A 20280-nucleotide genomic window follows, 5' to 3' on the forward strand; every position below is an offset into this window, starting at 1 on the left:
ACTCAAAATGACTAATCAAAAGCTTTCACTATATTACATAGCTTATGCAATTCTTTGCCAAAACACTATCAAGTGGCACCAGCAAACATTGCAATTGCAAAACATAGGCTAAGATTGTTAAGTAACACAGCTCTATATTGAATCTGAGAGGCTGGTTAAAGATCCATGTTGCATTCTTGTTATAAACACACTGGTCATGTCATCCAAGCCACATCCTACACCACCACCCCAAATAAACACACACACACACACACACACACACACACACACACACACACACACACACATATTGGTCTGGGGGCAGAATCAGATTGTGGTCAGTAACAACTGCATCCAGACCAATCCAAGCACCAGTAGAGGAGAGCAGGACAAAAGCAAGAGGGGGAGGGACTTTAAATTCAGGTCTGAAGCAAAGCAAGGGTCACTGAAAGCAAAGAGCACTTCAGCTGTACAATACCTGACTGATCTCTGGCCCCTAAACACACAGTACATGAAAGAACAAGGTCAAATAAAGGGGTTATTTGAGGTCAAATGGTTAATAGTTGTTTCTGAATAAATATGGGTCACACTATTATGAATGTGATCAAATTAATAGTTTTATGGGAGGGGGAAAAAAATCAGTTCTCTCAATATCAACATATAGAACACATAGACACTACAAGAAATCCATAAATTACAACAATTTAGATCATTAATATGTCAATAATTTTTTTTATAAATGCATGTCTTTATTTAAAAACATTGTTAAAAAAGATGAAAAATGATTAAATTGTATTATTAAAATTATATTTTCTCTTTCTTTCTTTCTTTCTTTCTTTCTTTCTTTCTTTCTTTCTTTCTCTTTTTCTCTTCTTTCTTTCTTTCTCTTTTTCTCTTCTTTCTTTCTTTCTCTTTCTTTCTTTCTTTCTTTCTTTCTTTCTTTCTTTCTTTCTTTCTTTCTCTTCTTTCTCTTCTTTCTTTCTTTCTCTTTCTTTCACTACTGGCATTATATGATGACCAGATTACAATGTTTGTACTTGTATCAGCATACAGAATTATGTACAAGTTACATAATTGAAAAGGAAGTCAAAGTTCACATACTTTAATTTTGCCTCTGAAACACACTGAAAAAAATAAATAAAAAAATAAAAAATAATAATGATAAAACCATACTTGTCCATCTTTTCGCTGGTCTGACGCCAGTGGGTCATGTCTTTTCTCCAGCGCAGGTTCTCCTGGCTACCAAAAGCACTGCCTGATGGACTTCTCTCTGAATAGGAAAGGATAGAGAAACGGCAACATACATCAAATCGGGTCTGTGTCAAATTGCCTTCAATTAGGTTTTGAAACTTATTTCCAACAGAATATTGACCCTTTTTTCCCCCCAACTAACCAAGCTGCCCCCTGCTCCGCCGCACCATCTCCTGTCTGGCTCCAATACTGCCTAGGATGGCTTCCTCCAACTTGGCCTTCATGTCTTTAGATTTCTTGAAGGTTAGACTGTTCATACGTTCAAATGCTTTCTTGCCCTGCATGAATAAAAAATGGGCCTTTGTATGAGATGGATGGGTAGAAACACACAAACACTGATTAATTTCACTCAACAGGTGTAAGGATATAGATGAGCAGATTGTGGTTATTTATTTAGAGATAAACAGACATAAATGAGACAACAGATATATTGCAACCAAGAGACCTAAAAGTGCTGTGGATCAACTTCTGATTAATACATAGGGTTAAAACTCCCTCAAATATGAAGTTTATTCAAACCTTGTATTCAAAGCAGGAAACACAGAGGTAGAGCAGGTCCAACAGACGGTTGAGCTGGGAGACAGACAGGTCAGTGAACCATTTCTGAAGTACCATCTCATCTGCATTCTTCAGCACCCACAGCAGGCAGATGAGCAGACTTCGACTGGACTCAGCCGAGAATGAGCCATGCTGACGGGTGGCCTGAAGAACAAGGCGTGTAGATTTTAGGAAAGGACTGGTATTCTCCTTTTTCATACACTGCATGATGAAGCTTTCATGTTGTATAACTTTGCTTTGGTCTAATTGTCTGTAACACCAAGTAATCTTTTCTTTTCATTCAGAAGAATTATTATAGTAGAAGTTATGGCTGCTTAAGATTTCCGAAAATAAAAAAGGATGTTCACAAAAACTTGCAAAGGGTGCCATTTTTGTCCCTCTACTGCATGGATTTCTAAACTTTTTTTTTGTCAGCTAAAGTCTAAAATATTTACAAAGAGATTGTAATTTCAATATTTTAACATGTTGGCATTTTTAGTTTTTTGATAAAATATAAAATTGAGCAGTTTGTGAACAGTGAGATCACAATACCTGTGGATTGAGCAGAAAACTACTAGGTCGTGACATCTGTGGCACAGACGTTCCTGCAATTGCCATGGCAACCGTTTGGCTGATCATACTGTTACCCTCAGCTTCCTGCTCCTCGGTACCTGGACCAACAGGACGCCCCCACTGATTATGGGATTCTGTGATGATAAAAGAAAGGTTAAAATCCTAAAATAAAACAACAACATGGGTGAATATATATATATATATTCATTCAAACAAACACATATGCATGTCACATATACATATACACACACACATAATATATATATATATATATATATATATATATATATATATATATATATATTCATTCAAACAAACACATATGCATGTCACATATACATATACACACACACATAATATATATATATATATATATATATATATTCATTCAAACAAACACATATGCATGTCACATATACATATACACACACACACATACACATACATTATATATATATATATATATATATATATATTCATTCAAACAAACACATATGCATGTCACATATACATATACACACACATACATATATATATATATATATATATATATATATATACACACACACACACATACATATATATATGCACACACATACCAGTAAAATCATGGAGCTGAGGAAGGGTTTCCATGACAATGCCTATGAGTGGTAGGTAGAGCAGGGCGACTCTGGCTTTGACCTCAGGGTCAGCATAACGTGGGTCCGAGTCATGACTGGACAGCAGATTATGAACAACGCTGATGACCTTTTTATGGAGACCAAACATCCTACAGCAAGAGTAGAGAGTGTCAAATTACACATTTGGTCAAATCCAGATTGGGAAAAAACCTACAATTTAAATTAAATTGTATTAAAACGAATTATATAATAATAAATCTATTAAAATACAATATACATATACATACATACATATATACATACATACTAGGGCTGTCACTTTTGTGAAAAAATCCTGTTCGATTTTTGAGACATAAGTGTTCATTGAATCGATTGTAAAATTGATTTTCCATGTCTAAAGACGTTTCCATTTTAAACGCCAAATATGGGCAAATCCACGGACAACTAACAGGCATTAGGACGAACGTAAAGAGGGCGCTTGAGACGCGCACAAGTCAGAAATATTCCAGAAGATTTATTGGCATGAAGTTTAGTGCACAATGACAAACAGGAGTGCAACATTCTCGAAAAACAATAAGCAGAGTGGACTGCCATAACATCAATGAAAAGCATTACTGCAGGCTTCAACATGGCTGTGTTTACGATTAGAAATGTCAAACAAATTTCGCCTACGTAGGCGATTGTAGGCCATAGCCCGAATCTGTATCTGTATGCCTGAGACTATCTGAATACCGGCAGAATTCACAGTTTTGTAGTACAAAGACACAAATTATGCATAAGTATAATTTGCTGTTATATGTGTTTGTCAGAGCCTACAGTTGCTGTGTGACGCGCGTTCGCTGCGGGCGTATCGCGACGAGCTGGACGCGCTCCGAGAGAAGCCGTTAAAATTTCATTTTAGAAACTTGTGTTGGTTGATCCGATCGATTGTGCAATCGATTTTCGAACGTAAAGTGACAGCCCTAATACATACATACATACATACATAATTGTTTTAAATTAAAATACTTTAATTTATATTAAAATGACAAAAATTCATAAAAGAATGAAAATAGGGCACACACCAGGGTACTGAGCCATCAGCCTCAGGGTCTAGAATCACAGCCAGCTCTGTCAGAACGAGACCGGCGAGGTAATGCTGCTCTCTGAAGGGCACAGACAGCTCAAACATGTTGGCTATCTTTTGGTCCTGCACATGGGTAGAGAAACCAGAACTCTGGTGGGAGACAAGGAGAAAGAAAAACAAAACAAAAAATGGGAAGAAAGTCTTTATAATCCAATTTTGTTGTCATTTAGAATTTATCACTGTTTAACCTTTCTCAGTTTGTGTTTATACCTGAGATGTGGCAGAGGAGACTGAAGGAGAAGGGGATGCTGGGGGTGTAAGTAGACTGAATGGCAGGTTTAGAGTGACGTAGTGTTCATGGCTACAGACTATCCTCAGGAAATCCAGTCTCAGAGACTCTAGAGTGGGGTTCTGTAGTGCATAGAGCTTGGTGGACACCTGGGAATAGGAGGAATAGAAGATCATCAGAAAAGACAATGTGTAAAAAGCATAGCATGTTGTTTGGAGCTCAATTTTCAAGGTACCTGTTTCCAGTAGGTTTTGACGAGAGTGAAGACAAAGCCTCTATCCATGACTGACAGGAGGTCATTGAGGAAGAAGGCCAAGCTGGTGTTGAGCCTTTCCACCAACTCAAGATCCTGAAAAGACAGTAAAGAAAAGACAAACATGAAACCTCAAACTCCCCACTTCAAAATCTTTAACTGGGCACAGTGTATATATATTTTTCTATAATTAATTGTGATTAATCGCAGTTAAAAAACACTTACGTTTTTAATATAAGTTATTATAAGTTGTAATATTTTAATAATTTCACAGTTAATCTCCAAATTAATGTAGAAATAAAATAAAAGTTTTTTTTATTTTTTTTAAGTAGCCTTTATTTTAAATACTTGTTTAAATGGCAATTTTCATTTTATGAATGAAGGCCAGTATAACTGATACTAATACTAAACAGATGCTGCGTTAAATGCGTTAAATATTTTTAAAATCACATACGTTAACGTTGACAGCACTAATATATATGTGTGTGTGTGTGTGTTTATTTTTGTGCCCATGTTTCTGTGAACATATCTCTCTATATTTTTTAAACACAATAAATTATATTATGTAAAGCAAAATTAAAATGGTCAAAACTAACAAATACCAAAAAAAATTCTCACCTTCTGGAAACGTGACACAATGTCACCAGCAATGGTGCTAACCAGAGCAGTGATGTCATCCATGAAGCGCTCAGGGAAGCGGTTCTTCCTGGGAGACTCCAGTCGGTCAGTAAAGTATAAGTGGTGTATGATGCTCTTAACCTGAAACGAGAAAGGATCAAGAACACACTGTTCTTCTCACAACCTCAACAGCAGATGCTACACATTTGATCATAAAGGAGGAAGAATGGAAACGTATGGGTGTGGTAGCTCTTACCATGAGCTCAAAGAAGAACCAAGCCTGTTGCAGGGCTCCCTCCCTCACGCTGCCACTGCTGACCACCCACTGCAGGGCAAGCTCCTCATGAAAGAGCTGAGAACAGGAAGGAACCATCAAAGAACCATTCACCACCAAATACACTGCATATCAGTTACTGTGTCTTAGTTCTAGTGTGGGATATGACACGGTCCTTTGACATAATGTCCATTGGGATGCTGCAAGAGTGGGGAGGATTCATTATTCTATGGATCAAACATTGAACAAATAAACAGCCCAATCCAACACAGTACCCTTTACTGGGGCAAGACCAACAGTGACCACAAGTGACACATCATTCCCTCTTCAGGTGGCATTCATAGTAAAGAGAATATCTTGTACCCAGCATCCACAAGTACATGACAATCACAGCAACAAAACAACAACAACAACAACAACAACATCCAGTCATCCCAAGACAGACAGGCGCAGGTGAGGAGAGGGTCGGCTCCTGCTCTCCAGGAATTGGGTCTCTACCTTTTTGGTCGGCAAGCGTCCTGTTAATGTTTGCAAGAAACTGGCGCTCTCAGTGTGCGATGACATGCGATTGCCACTGCGCTCCATGGCCTACGGGTGGGGATGAATGGAAGGGTGACAATAGATTAGTGTGGAGGACAGGAGTATGTGGTGCCATTCACCAACCACTACCAATACCTATACAAATAAACACACACACACACACACACACACACACAAACATACACAATACAATACAGAACAAAACTGCAAAAACTGTGATATCACAATAGATGTAAAAAAAAATATATATATACAATTGCCTATTAAATTGAACAATTATAGTTTTCATCAGACAAATAGCCATTCTGAGGGATATGGTGTCTTTACAGAGTCTACTCAATAAGGAGACTGAAGAGATTTTTGTAAAAAGTGTTTTGGTGTGATAAATAAATTATGCATGTACGCATGTGCTCATGTATGCATGTATGCTTGCTTTAATGAATCAGACTACTACAGGCACTGAGTAATGACAAAATAAAATGATTAGCCTTAACCAGATGCCAGTTATTAAAATAATAATAATTAAATAAATAAAAGTTTCACGAGACAAACAAAACATTCACACACACACACGCATACATGTGCATGCAGCATATCATGACATGCCAAGCAGAAAGAAAATGGAAATTGGTTAGTTCTGCCCATGCAATGCTTTTTAAAGTGAAATGGTGAATATGAAAAATGAGGCAGCTTTGAGAATAACTGTTTTAGAAGAGTGGATGGGTTGGAAAAAGTAAAAAATAAAAATAAAATAAAAAGAAGGATGAATGAAAAAAAGGAAAATACAGTGAAGGAGAAATGTGCCATGGAGTTATTAGATAATGTCGTTTTAGTGCTACTGGGAAGGGCTGTGTGAAGAGGGGGATTCTGCTTAGTATTTGGGGATTGGGATAGTCAGAATGACCTGCTTAGCATCGGATGTTGAGCCAGGGCTGGTCCCCCAGGGGGCGCTTTTGCACCCCATGGTATGCACCCAGGAGTTGGAGCGATCTAAGCCCTGCAAGCCAAGGGTGGCATCAAAAGGATCACAGGCAGATGCAAGCAAGCCAGGGAACAGTGAAAGGTCAAAGGTTACAGGTCAATGAAACAAGTGAGCAAGGGAGCAAGTTAGTTTATATTAATTTGTCATTCCTGAACAGTAACAGGTTAGAGTATCAAGCATCTTTAAGTAACAAAATAAAAAAGGCTTAAGGCCCGGGTATACTTCATTTTCCGCATTCCGCTCCGTCTCGCGCACAGTCGTGTCTGCACAGCTTTTAAAGTATACTCAATGAGTGCAGATACGCGAGTTCCACACATGGGCAGTACAATTGCTTTTCTATACTCTAAGCAGAACTAAGTCATTTGCAGGACATTCGCCATTGTATGCAAAGTTTAGAAGAAGACCCAAAACATAAATGATGGAGAATGAAATGCTGCTTTGTTTACTGTTCTTGGAACAGCATGTTGTTCTGTATCGCTCTCTCTGCACTCTTTTACGACTACTGCATAATATATCACAACTGCATATTGCCAACTAGTGGGCTCTTCTGTCTCAACTTTCATCTTGTATGTGGTGTGTGTGGAGGTCGGCGGACCCTCCTGATGACGACAATTATGTCTTGCAGACAGTGTGCGGTCCGTCGCGAAACGCGGATGGTTGAAGTATACTTTGGGCTTAAGTTTGGCACAGTTAACACAGAGCGCATATTGTGAAATCAGATTGATTTCATTCATACAACAGGGGAGAAAAAGATCAGTGGTTAGCACCAATAATACTTAAGTGAACCTCAAGTAAAAAAATAAATTAAATTTTTTTTTTTTTTTAAACTGTTCAGAGAATGTGGTTCATTATTAAAAGCATGTCAACTACATCATACACACTACAACTTAAAAGTTTGGGCTTAGCAAGATTTTTTTTTTTAAAGAAATCAATACTTTTGTTCACCAAAGATGCATTTAAAGACAATTATTTCAAATAAAAGCTGTTATAGACTATCAAATAATCCTGGAAACAATGTCTCAGTTTCCACAAAAATTAAGCAGCAAACTTTCCAACACTGATAATAAGAAATTTTTCTTGAGCACCAAATCAGCATTTAGAATGATTTCTGAAGAATCATGTGACACATAAGACTGGAGTAATGATGCTGAAAATTCAGCTTTATCATCACAGGAATAAATTGCATGTCAAAATACATTACAATGGAAAACAGATATTTTAAATATTACAGTTTACTGTATTTTTTAATCATATAAATGCAGTATTGGTGAGCATAATATACTTTTTTCAAAAACATAAAAAAAAAAAAAATCTTACTGACCCCAATCTTCTGATAGGTAGTGTATGTAGTCAATTCTTGAGTTTCCATTAGAACATTCAACAAATTTTAGAACATTCAACACATTTGCAATGTAAACATTTTGGGCAAAGTTTGGAGCAGTTTGAAAAGAACTACAGTGATTTAAATTATTACATTTATTTTTGTAAAACATTTTTAATAAATATACTGTAAAATGTAGTTTTGAATGTAGTGTCGTTAGACTTTGTTTATTTAGATAAAGTTTATTTACAGCCATGTACTTAAAGATTTCAGTTTATTTATGGTGGAATAATAAATCCGTTATTAAATTTCGCATTTGACCTGATTTGCATAATTTATTCAGTAAATTGGGTACTACAGCAAAGAAGTCAGCGCATACAAATCACTGAGCTATCAGCTACACATTCATCAAAGGCAAACTGTAGAAAGGATTTTGGACACCGTTCTCAACCACACATTCATTGTTACAGTTAATTTTTGTTTTTCCTTTTTGCAAGATTGTGTAACATGGGTTAAGTCCATAGAATGTTCCAGCTAAAGTTTGTCTTTCTGGTGAGCTATAGGTTGACCTGTAACATTGGAAAATGCTGATCAGCTAAGTAAGCAATCTAGTACAGAAACTCAATGATCTATAAAAGCACTCATAAGAATAATGAATACATCCAGCTGGAGCAATCAAAAAATGTCTCAACAGCACTAATAAAATACACTTTGATATGTATATGAACTATGACGACGTGTCTATAATATTAATAGAAAAGTATAGTAGCCAACAGAGCAGCTAAAATGTGTCTACTTACCTTGCTGCCAATTATGGAGCGTACTTCATCATCTGGGGAAGTGGGAGTGCCAGAGATGTCTGGGTTGCTGTTGCTAAGGCTACGAGAGCGGTTAAGGTTGAGGCTTGCAGGTCTAACAGCAGAACGAGCCATTGTGGCATAATGCACTGAACCACCCAATCCTCCTGGGCCTAATATGCAAAACAGAATACATTAAAAAAGAAACACATTGCAATAACTAATTTAACCAATCTTAAACACCGAAAGCCACAGATTTAAAGATCAAGCTGAAACCTGACCTGGAGAGGGGGAGTTGGGATCCATGTTGGGTAGGCGGAAGACATAGTGGATATATGAGGAGAGAAGGCTGTTTCGCCCATGCATATCTTGACTGGTGTCCAAGTACTTATGTAGACGGTTCACTATAGATGCCATCACTTCAAAAGAGGCCTGACCAAGATTCACTAGAGTACATAGAAAATAAAACGCAAGATAATTAGGAAACCGTCAGAAGACTAGCAACTATTTTAAGCAGTTCTGAAATAAATTCATAAAATATATGAATAACAAAGTTATATACTTTTTTGTGTTTAATAGAAAGTCTAGACTAGAGTCTCTCATCCAGATTTATGTTTAAATGACTTGATCCTAGCGATTATAAAAAGGGAATCCAATTTATTTTTAAATCAGACCAACTTCTGATTTGATTCACAAACGAATCCTTCAGTCTAATATGTGAGCTGGTTGAAAATAACTAATTTAAAGAATTTGTTTTTAAATTGGAAATAGCAACCACGTTTGGAGTAAATTATAACAATTTTAATTTGTGGCCGAACTAGCAATATAATTTTAGATGACTTGCAAGGATCACGCCAAAATGAAAATTGTGTGATCATTCAATGTTCTAAACCTGCATTGGAACCCATGGAGCACAATATCCTATTAGCCCAGTATTTCTTTAAAGTTGTGAATATTTTCTGTGTGTTTTCTGAGAGTGTGTAGGTTGGAGTACCTATTTGCCCGGCTATAACAGGAGGCCGCACCATCAGCAGAACCAGTTTGTCCAGCAGTAGGTGAAGGAAGCGCACCACAGGCTCCAGCTGAGATGAATTCAAAGCTGCGATACTAGACTTCAGCTCAGCCTCCAGATTATTCTCCATAATGCGCATGTCTCCTATCCTCACAGGGAACATGTGCTCATCCAGCGCATGCACCAGAGCAAAGAACTTATCTAAATACTGGTCCTGGGGAAAGAAAGAAACACATCAGAGAATGCATGTGTTTGTGGGCTTTAAATGAATCAGTATTTTGACAGTTTAACTACTAGTTACCTGTGTGTGGATGGTGGATGCAGCCACAACCTCTACATTAAACACCCCTCTGTGGTTATCCACCCATTTCATTCCAGGAAGAGGAACCTACACACAAATGCATGAATCAACTTCCAGTATAATTTCTTTCAATAAATGGTTATTATTATACATTGCTACCCTAAAATGCTGTCAAACACTCAAAAACAATCATCTGTACTGTATCATCCCACTGCACAGTTTTTGAAAAATAACAGCATTGCTAACAATAATGGTATCATCTCGATACAGAAAAAAATAAGTACTTGGTCTGTAAACAAAATTGTAAAAGCATGTTCCAGTTTGTTTTAACATTGTTAAAAAATGTTGTTGACCAATGAGGAAACTCTAACCTAATGCATTAAATGAAAGGTACTTGACATAACCAAAATCTCATTAAAGAACTTCTAAGCTTTATCTATGTGTGTTGTATGACAGAAACTGTCTTACATCAGGAGAGAGAACAGAGTAAGACTGAGGCGGTTTCTCCAGCGATACGGGCAGACAGAAGTGACCTGTTCTCAAGCGTCCATTCTGCAGCATGGGAATCCACTGAGGGAGACAGAGACACAACATTTATTATAGGTGGGAACCTTCAGGCACATCATGATTAGATTTGATTCAAGGAGTCATACTCCAATTCCAAAATTCTCAATGCATCTCAATAGCTCACAACAAAGCAAATCTAGGATATCAAATTTGGCTTGTTGCCAAAACGTGTAATCTGATAGATGTGGTCTCTATTAGCACTGTGCGAGTGCTAATTTTGTGTTTGTGAACAGTGCTGTTCAAGTCTCACTAAAGCTGCATTTATTTGATCAAAAATACATAAATGTTTTAGCAGCCATTACTCTAGTCCTCAGTAGGAAGGTTCACATGCACTAATTTTTGTCAATCGAAAATTAATCATCAATTATCAATTGTCATTAATCGTCAATTTGTCAATCAGAATGAATCCAATATGATTTGTATATTCAATAATGTTAAGAATAATTGTTGTATTTTTCCTTGATGACATATCTAAAAAGAAAGCTGACATTTATGTCAGAAGAGGTTTTTTTTTTTTTACTATTTAGTAAATATTCAGTCTCATCCACTGACCAGTTCGTAAGACATCTTAAACATGTTTGTATGATGCAAAACGTATGTAAATATACGTGCATTTGCACAACATATTTTTTTATCTGATTGAGAAAATAGTAGGGTATAATTGTTTACATGCTTAATTTTTTTTTTTTTTTTTTCACTGATCTGGTTATTTCAGGCCTACACATCTTTCAGTCTGATCGAAGTTTAATTCGGACTGAGCTCATTCGGATCGATTGAGGGGTTTACATCAAGGGCCAGATTTACTAAACAGGGCAAAAATGCGCCAATTGGAGTGGAAAGTTCAGCGCGTGATCTACTGACGACGTGCAAATTTAAAGAACACAGATGCAGCCGGATAATTTCCAAAACGACCAATAATCTACCAAGAGCAGCGCAAAGTCTGGTTTAAGACATGCTTTTGGGTGTTAAATAATGGCACAAATACCAGTAAATTGACTAGCACAATCCTTAGTAAGTCACCTTGCATGACTCATCCTAAAAACTCTCCTCCAATAAATTTTGCGTCTGAAAGGGAAACTCCTACAAATGCATATGCAATAAGGTAAGCCGGTGTCAACGCCTTTTTCAGCGCAATTTTTTTTTACAGCGTGTCTTTAGTAAATCCTGACAGTAATATTTTTCTAATGCCAAAAGAGGGTTTGAAAACCAGGATACCATTTTTTATTACTTTTTTTTATTAGAAGAAATCAAGGTCAAAAGTCAAACAGCATTTATTTTACTTTTTATTTGTAACAATGTAAAAGTGTTCTGTCACTCTTTAGTCAATAATGAACCTTTGCAGAATAAAAGTATTAATTCTTTAAAAAAATGTATCTTACTGATCCTAAACTCTTGAATAATAGTGTGTGTGTGTGTGGAGCACTGTATGTACCGTGTATCCAACAGGCGTCTCCAGTGGAGTGTTCTGTTTCTGTTGACAGCTGATGTGGTAGAAAGTGAAAAGGATGTGATGATGGTCGGTCAGCGAGGCTGGAAGCTTGATTTTAACTTCATCGTGGAAATCAGGTGATCTGAGGAAAGAACATTAGAAAAAAAAAAAAGAAAAAAAAAAAGAGAAATATTGTAAAACCGTCAGTGTAAACAATCCATTTCTTACGCAAATCAAACAAAAACTTGACCAACTGTTGTTCCAAAATCACGTACAACTAACACTATGACTGTAACTCCCTAAGCTGATGTTTGATCTCATGTTAAGACTTCTGCATGAGTTTTTAACAGATGCTGCAGCCATGAACTCACCGATTATGATAGACTACAGAAGTGTAAGCCTCCTTTGAATACTCTGCACAGCTGGATTTCCCGTAGATTACCTAAGAGACCATGGAAGAAAGAACTGTAAGTATATGATTCCACTTGGCTAAATGAGACTTTGTAAATGAATCTGTCAGAACTTACAGGCATAGCGTTGCTAGGATCTTCCCCATTCATGAACTGTACTTTCACTGTAATGTTACGGGCAGAACCTTGACGATTTGCGAAGTTCAGGCTCTGTGAGTTCACGTACAGGAGGTTCCTACAAATGCAGGCAGACAGAGGAAGGAAAGTTGTTTATACATCAAATGTTTTGATCCCTACTGCTCCCATTCAATTAAATAGACATTTTTATATATATATTTTGTTACATATTTAGAAGTTTTTCAAGCAGGTTTTGAAAATCTTATATTCAAAGGTAAATAATTCTGGAAATGTTCTTCTGGTTTCTCAGCCGATTCCTTAACTGAAATAAGACTATTTGAAAATGAGACAGAAATGTGTCCACTGTCCATGAAATAAAAACAAAGATGATGACAACCCATGGTTAAATCTAACAGGAAATGGAAACTTTGAAAGTTAAAAGTTATTTCAAAATATTACACCAAAATTAAATTACAAAGTACAAAAGTTGCACAAAACAGAAATTCAAAAACAGTTTCTGTTCACATGTGAAAACATCTTAAAGCAAAAAGCCCGGGATAAAATTTGGGGCATTAACATTATCTTTTCCATTCTTGCACAGCCGTTTCCGTTCTGTGGTTACAGTAGCTGCAGGAACAGACAGAAATACTGCAGTGACGTGGAACATACTCTCCTGGGAAACCCCACAGTCCGCAAAGGTCACAGACTTTCCCAGGAGCACATAACTCTCATGCACTCTCAATATCACCTCCTCTCTAATGTGGTGTGTATGTATCACTTATTTCATACTGTGATCTTTAGTTCAAATTCAAAAGGAGAAAATGAGCAAGGGAGGATTGAATAAGTGCTTGTACATTGTGCAATTCAAAATATTCCCATATAAGTTGCATTCAAATACAAAAAAAACCCAAGAGGTTCAATAAACTAGAGCAATTCCAGCCAAAAAAAAATGTTCTTGAGTTCAGATCTATCTAGATCTGCAAACAGCAAACTAGATCTATCTAGATCTGCAAAATCCGCAAATCTAGATTTAGCTAAAACTGAAAAAAAAAAAAATATATATATATATATATATTTGGCACAGGGTGTAAGAAAGGACATTGGAGATTAAATTTCTATCCACAATGCTGACACACAAGCTGAATGGCCTCTGGGTACACAATGGGAGTCAGGTCGTGTTTGCTGTGTCCACAAATATGGATTGAAGCCAAACTTTGCACACCTATCTGAACAGAACCAGTTAGCACGTACTTGCAAGCAGGGCAATGATTACACATCACTGCAACACAGCAAACATAAAACAAGTTATATGGCAGGCACAAAAAATGCAATCAAGTTTGTTTCACCCTAACATTTACAGAACAGTTTCAAACAACCATATATTTTGCTATACATGTTATTTAAACTACATCCAAAATACTTGACATTTCAGTCATAACATATTAGTATATCAAAATATTTTCAATGTCTGCATTTACATGTGCAAGAATATGCCGATATTTGAGTTTGGTCATATGCTGAAGCAGAAGCAAGCTCAATGACAACAACTCAACTTAATGGAAAATAATGTTCATGTTTAATCAGAATATGTTCATTATCTTGTATACAGGAATATTCCTATAGTTGATATATTTTTTTTGTAAAATTCAAATGTGTTGAATAGAGGAGATTATTCCACAATTAAAACATCTGGAAAAACCACAACGATTCAGTAGTTCAAAAATAGTAACAGGTTGAATAGTTTATCAGTAGGGTCCAAATTTAGGGTGTTTGCAAACATTTGGTCAAGACTAAAGGTGATGATACACAGGACAACTTTTTCAGCAATGTTGCAGGGCAATCTTGCCAAGCGATTGTTGCTTGGGCACTTTTCCATTGAAAATGAGCAATACATTTCTATCTGGATAATTGGGCCCTGTCTGGTTGCACGTTGACAGCAACATTGCCCAGCAACATTGCTCAAAAAGTTGCCCTGTGTATCATCACCTTAACTCATCCCCATTACAAGCTGCTAAGATTAAATATTTTAAAAACAGCACATGTGAACAAAGTAAACCAAGGCTAAAACATCTTTACTAAAAATTGTTGCTGAAAATTCTGACAATTAAAATTCACAATATGTAACATTATGCAACATTTTACCAATGGTATCTAAGTGGTTGACATGAGATGAGATTTTGTGTGTGTGTGTGTGTGTGTGTATTAAATTATGTGTATTGCAAGAGTGAATACAGCTATGAATACGTGCATTTAATGCTGTATAATGTATTGAAAATTAAAAACCTAGTAGTAAAGGTAAACATAGAATTTATTCAAATTATTCAAATATATTATAAAATATTTGCTAGATTAAAATTTAAACTACTGGCCTGACCAGGCCAACAGAAGAAAAAAAAAAAGCACTGCTGAACCCTGAAGGGAGATTAATATGAAGCAGCAGTAAATAAAAAGCCTGTTCATATCAGTGCAAATGGCACAAACTCCCCCAACTTCAGTCATCACTCATTTCTATTACCGCCTGAGCCGAACCATTCTGAGATCCAGCGACGATCCTGCTTGTACATGCAGAGCCTCTCAGTGGCACCTGAGAGTGATGCTCCGCTGATTCAGGAGACCATTAAATCAAAGCCAGAACCATAAATCGCATGCTTTTATAATTAATTCCCATCAAGCGGTGCATGCACAGAGCACCAAGTGGCCGCGGTTATGATGTGATCGATTGGCAGGATGATTCATCAGCATCGTTCATCTTTGCTTATCAGATGCAACCAGGGACCAGGTTATGGATGTGTGGTGAGTGGGGGAAATGTGTGTGTGTGTGTGTGTGTGTGTGTGTGTGTGTGTGTGTGTGTGTGTGTGTGTGTGTGTGTGTGTGTGTGTGTGTGTGTGTGTGTGTGTGTGTGTGTGTGTGTGTGTGTGTGTGTGTGTGTGTGTGTGTGTGTGTGTGTGTGTGTGTGTGTGTGTGTGATACTGTAAATTGTCTGCACAGAGTAAACTTTCCACAGATTTGGAGGAGGAGGCTCAAGCAAAGCCAGATTAATAATTACCAAATGCTCCCTCCCCTCTCAGTGTAGCGGTATATATTTGAGGAATCTCTGCTATTTTTGTTCTCAGAGTAGGAGATGAGAAGAGTAGCGAGAAAGGGAGGTTAAAAGAGACTAGCACACAGACAGGCATTGGCAACGGACTGACGCACTGAACAAACCGCCTAAAATGATGTTGATTTTCCTGCTTTTCTGGCTAAGCTTGTCCACAACAAGCGCAGCCTCTAACCTGAAAAAAGCACCCACCGAGGCACCTATCCTAATAACCGCGCCGCCAACTGAGGCTAGATCCCGCTTTGCCATGTTAGATGACGTAAGACTCCTGGCTAACGGTTTGCTCCAGCTCGGCCAGAGTCTCCGAGAGTTTGTGCACAAAACCAAGTCTCAGATCAACGACATCTTCCAGAAGCTCAACATCTTTGATCGCTCCTTCTACCAGCTCTCAGTGGTCACCAGTGAGATCAAAGAGGAAGAAGAGAAGTTGAAGGAGACGACCATATTTCTGAAGGCCAATAATGAGGAGATCAGAAACTTGTCACTGGAGATCAACTCAAAAATTAACAATATTCTCCAAGAGCGAAACCAGTTGCACAGCAAGGTTGGAGGACTGGAAGAGAAGCTGAAGGGCTTGTCTCAGAGCATGATGCCTCTGGAGCAACTTCAAGAGATCACTGCTTTGAAGGTGAGTCAGAATTTCAAATTAAAAAGGTCCAAATTCGCATAACTATAGAGCTTCGCAATTCCAATTTTCAAAATTTACCAAAATGCATGTGAATCATACTTGATGGCAAGAGCAAAAAAAAAAAAAAATGTATATCAATAAAAGTTCAGATCAAATGTACTGATAATATAGCTGTACAGGTCAGCTGAATCCAGTTATGCATTTACTCCATTGACAACTTGTATCTGTTGCAGGATGTGATTGAAACACAAGAAAGGACCATTACAGACCTGCTTAAATCTGTTAAAGAGCAACACGAACAGCTAAATTACCAGAAGAACAAAATTAAGAGTCTTGAGGATAAGGTATGTTATTTTCATTACAAAATTCAGATTATGCATTTTAAATTTATCATTCAATGTATTTTTAATAAAAAGGGTCCCTACACTTATTGTACTCACAAAAGAACATTTTCAGGCTATCGAAATGTGTTGCATATTTTATTTATATTTATATATTTTATTTATATTTATATTTATATAAATATAAAAATTCAAAGTCAAGTGATTAGAAATCCTACAGAATATAAAATAAAGAATATTTACTGAATTTAAAATTATCATCACTTTAACTCTCCTGGCTTTATTTGCATTTACTGAGATTAAATATATTCGTTTATTTTCAGGTGAACTATGACACTTTTCAAGACACAGCTGAAAAACCTTTGGATTTAAACCCAGAAACGCCAGACCCTTTTCGGTACCTAACAATCAACTCCACCAATGGAACTACAGAAATAAATGGTAAGAAGAGCATTAAATCAATTAGTGATATAAATTGTTGCTTTATTAAAACCAACACCATCAACTGTGTGTTTTGCTGCACAGACTTTCCAATAGACTGCAGTGATGTGTTCAAAAGAGGCCAGAGGACCAGTGGAATTTACCCAATCAAACCCAATCAATCTGAACCTTTCTATGTTTACTGCGAGATAAGTTCTGGTAAGAGACCAATAATGCACTTCTAATCAGACTTCCTACTGATATATGTTACAAAAACTGTGACAGGTACATCACAAAGGGCACAAGAAACCCTACCTAGGTGGTTACAACCCTAACTAAGAAGGTTGTGCCTTTATCACCATTCTTATCGAACTAGGATTCTCTTTTTACAGTTTTCTTTAACTCTGTATTTTAAGATGGAGCAGCAACAGTCATTCAGAGGAGGGAGGATGGTTCTGTTGATTTTGACCAGTCGTGGGAAAAATATGAACATGGCTTTGGCAAATTGGAAAGTAAGTATGCCCTTTTGTGTCATGTCACGTTTCCTTCTCTACTACTCCTACTATAGATGCTTGATAAAATATGAACAGCTTAAGCTTCTGTAGTATGATTCAGATTCATCTCTAGCTGAAGAGTCAAATTGATTCTAAATCACATGTCTCTTCCTGGCATGAGCATTATAAATTATTCAAGGCATGACCACTAGAAATGGAAACTTCAGCTTTTAACTAAGCACAAATGTCTGTGTGTTACAGAAGAGTTTTGGCTTGGCTTGGCGAAGATCCATTCCATTGCTCAACAAGGAGAATACATTTTACACATTGAACTGGAAGACTGGAAGGAGGAAAAGAGATTCATAGAGTACATGTTCACCCTAGAAGGCCCTGCATCTGATTACGCCCTTCACGTGGCACCTTTGTCCGGAGACCTGCCTGATGCCATGAGCAACCACACGGGCATGAAGTTCTCAACCAAAGACAGAGACAACGATAATCATGACGAGTCCAACTGTGCCCGCAACTACACAGGTATCAAACGGACAAATTAAATATTTATTATCATACAATACATAATTGAAAATCCCTTGAATAATAATTGTCCGCTGGTTTCAGGTGGTTGGTGGTTTGATGCATGTGGGGACACCAACTTAAACGGGAGATACGCCTGGGTGAGGATGAGGACTCGCCACCAGCGCAGGAAAGGAATCTACTGGAGGCCAGCCAAAGGAAGCTCCTTCACTCTCAAATCCACAAAGATCACCATCAGACCATCAACCCAGTTTCAATAATCCCTGACCCTATACCCACTCTCTATTAGGTAATTCAGAATCAATTAGAGGTGTCACACTGGCAGTAGACACTGGCCAACAAAGCTTTTCCCTTTCTCTACAGACAGCCGAAACTGAATGATGCAACTGCAACAGGTCAATGACTTATTGGTTATTGCAACATGTTCGTTCAAAATCTTCACAGGTCACCAGATAACACACTTGTAGCTTACTGACCAAGAAGAGTTGTTGAAAAAAAAAAAATCCTAAAACTGAAAAAGTTAAAATGGCAAGATCAGACCTCTGAAACAGGATCTGGTGCATGTTATTATCAAGAGTCAACAGGAATCAACAATACGTTTGTATGGATAATATTACAGAACTGCACTGCATTCAACTATAGAGCTACTCAACATTATTTCACATATTGCATGTTTACTTAAATAATGTATTTAAGCAATTTACACAAATGTGCAACAGTAGAAAAGCAATGGGTAACACTTTATAATAACTTTCATTAATTCATAACCATAACGCTTAAGAACACATTTATATTATATTATATACAAAAAATGCAATATATATATGCTCTTGTATTTTTGATGTTGAAAATTATTACAAAGTGTTACCAAGAAATGTATCGTTATGGTCTGCATGTCATTTTCTGTTACTGAGTCATATTGACTCCTGGTTATGCTTTGTACATACTCAGCTGTATTGTGTATATTTAGTTTACAGAATGTTTCTCAGTGATGGTTGGGTGCATCATATTTATAGCAACACATTTAGACAATAAGATAAAGAAATAAAATAAAACATATTTCTTTAAATTAGCCACTTACAGCACTCGAGTGAGACTATCACTCAAACTATACTTGGACTCACACAGCAAGCTTTTTTTTTTTACTGGTAATAACTGTAAACCACTGCATAATGAAAACAAATTTCAGCAATATCTTCTCAGCAGAGAATACAATGTATGAGCAATTTCATTGGGGGCTCACATAACTGAAATAAACCAGTTTCCACACAGTTTAAAGCTACTGTTAGTTTGTGGAGGAGAAAAACAATTATTTAACTGATACTAAACAATCCAGCAGGAGAATCAAGCTTAACCTAAGTGGGAAATCAACCCTTCATTAATAACATGTTATACGACCGGCATATACGACAGACGTGACACGTGCGATAAATCTAGAGCATGAAATTTGTCTGCAGTAAACTCTTGTCCCAATCTGCCTATTCAGCTCAACTCAAATCAAGGCTGACTACACGGATCGTCTTTGAAAAAAAAGATAACAAAGTTGGCACAGGCTGAGAGTGGACAAACATGTCCTCTGAATGACAGGTTATGTCAACATATGCAGAAGATAAGCATCTTTGTCTGACCAACCTTGACTAAATTAGTAAGCTTAAATAGCAGGGTTAGACCATACAGTAAGGCCGACTGCTTACACAGAGCGCAGTTGGCTATTTAACAATAAGAAAAAGTGAGACAAGGCTAAAAGTGAGGCCAATTCTAAACTTAATCCAGACCAGAAGTTCTCATATAGGGGGCAGGGCCTCAGCAAACATCCAGGGAAAAATCCT

At 37.1% G+C, this 20280-nt stretch overlaps 2 protein-coding genes across 11 annotated transcripts in view; one reads left to right on the plus strand and one right to left on the minus strand.

Annotated features, from left to right (window-relative positions):
* Positions 1 to 20280, minus strand: part of dock7 (dedicator of cytokinesis 7) — a 48693-nt gene that overhangs the window by 14877 nt on the left and 13536 nt on the right. For 4 of the 9 annotated variants that reach the window (XM_082135991.1, XM_082135989.1, XM_082135988.1 and 1 more), the window contains exons 15-34: positions 12937 to 13054; positions 12781 to 12851; positions 12413 to 12551; positions 10882 to 10983; positions 10414 to 10500; positions 10095 to 10326; positions 9382 to 9546; positions 9104 to 9273; positions 5959 to 6048; positions 5443 to 5538; positions 5187 to 5327; positions 4551 to 4664; positions 4297 to 4464; positions 4025 to 4176; positions 2940 to 3109; positions 2320 to 2474; positions 1750 to 1932; positions 1373 to 1508; positions 1153 to 1249; positions 458 to 475 (exon numbers count right to left, since the gene is read on the minus strand). In XM_082135991.1, coding sequence (XP_081992117.1) covers positions 458 to 475; positions 1153 to 1249; positions 1373 to 1508; positions 1750 to 1932; positions 2320 to 2474; positions 2940 to 3109; positions 4025 to 4176; positions 4297 to 4464; positions 4551 to 4664; positions 5187 to 5327; positions 5443 to 5538; positions 5959 to 6048; positions 9104 to 9273; positions 9382 to 9546; positions 10095 to 10326; positions 10414 to 10500; positions 10882 to 10983; positions 12413 to 12551; positions 12781 to 12851; positions 12937 to 13054 — 2604 coding nt within the window. Of the gene's footprint in view, positions 1 to 457; positions 476 to 1152; positions 1250 to 1372; positions 1509 to 1749; positions 1933 to 2319; positions 2475 to 2939; positions 3110 to 4024; positions 4177 to 4296; positions 4465 to 4550; positions 4665 to 5186; positions 5328 to 5442; positions 5539 to 5958; positions 6049 to 6904; positions 6998 to 9103; positions 9274 to 9381; positions 9547 to 10094; positions 10327 to 10413; positions 10501 to 10881; positions 10984 to 12412; positions 12552 to 12780; positions 12852 to 12936; positions 13055 to 20280 lie in introns of all 9 variants that reach the window. The other 5 variants (XM_082135996.1, XM_082135994.1, XM_082135993.1 and 2 more) reach the window with 3 other exon arrangements.
* On the plus strand, positions 15898 to 19729 carry angptl3 (angiopoietin-like 3). 2 transcript variants are annotated; one of them, XM_082136038.1, is made up of 7 exons: positions 15898 to 16662; positions 16896 to 17006; positions 17327 to 17444; positions 17529 to 17642; positions 17840 to 17935; positions 18179 to 18451; positions 18536 to 19729. In XM_082136038.1, exons 1-7 carry the CDS (start codon positions 16150 to 16152, stop codon positions 18709 to 18711), a joined length of 1401 nt encoding a protein of 466 aa, XP_081992164.1. In that variant the 5' UTR covers positions 15898 to 16149; the 3' UTR covers positions 18712 to 19729. The 2 variants fall into 2 exon arrangements, with proteins under 2 accessions (XP_081992164.1, XP_081992163.1); XM_082136037.1 differs by having other exon boundaries at positions 17327 to 17642.

This window comes from Leuciscus leuciscus (genome assembly GCF_965113295.1).
Source record: "Leuciscus leuciscus genome assembly, chromosome: 14".
Classification (NCBI taxonomy): Eukaryota; Metazoa; Chordata; class Actinopteri; order Cypriniformes; family Leuciscidae; genus Leuciscus; species Leuciscus leuciscus.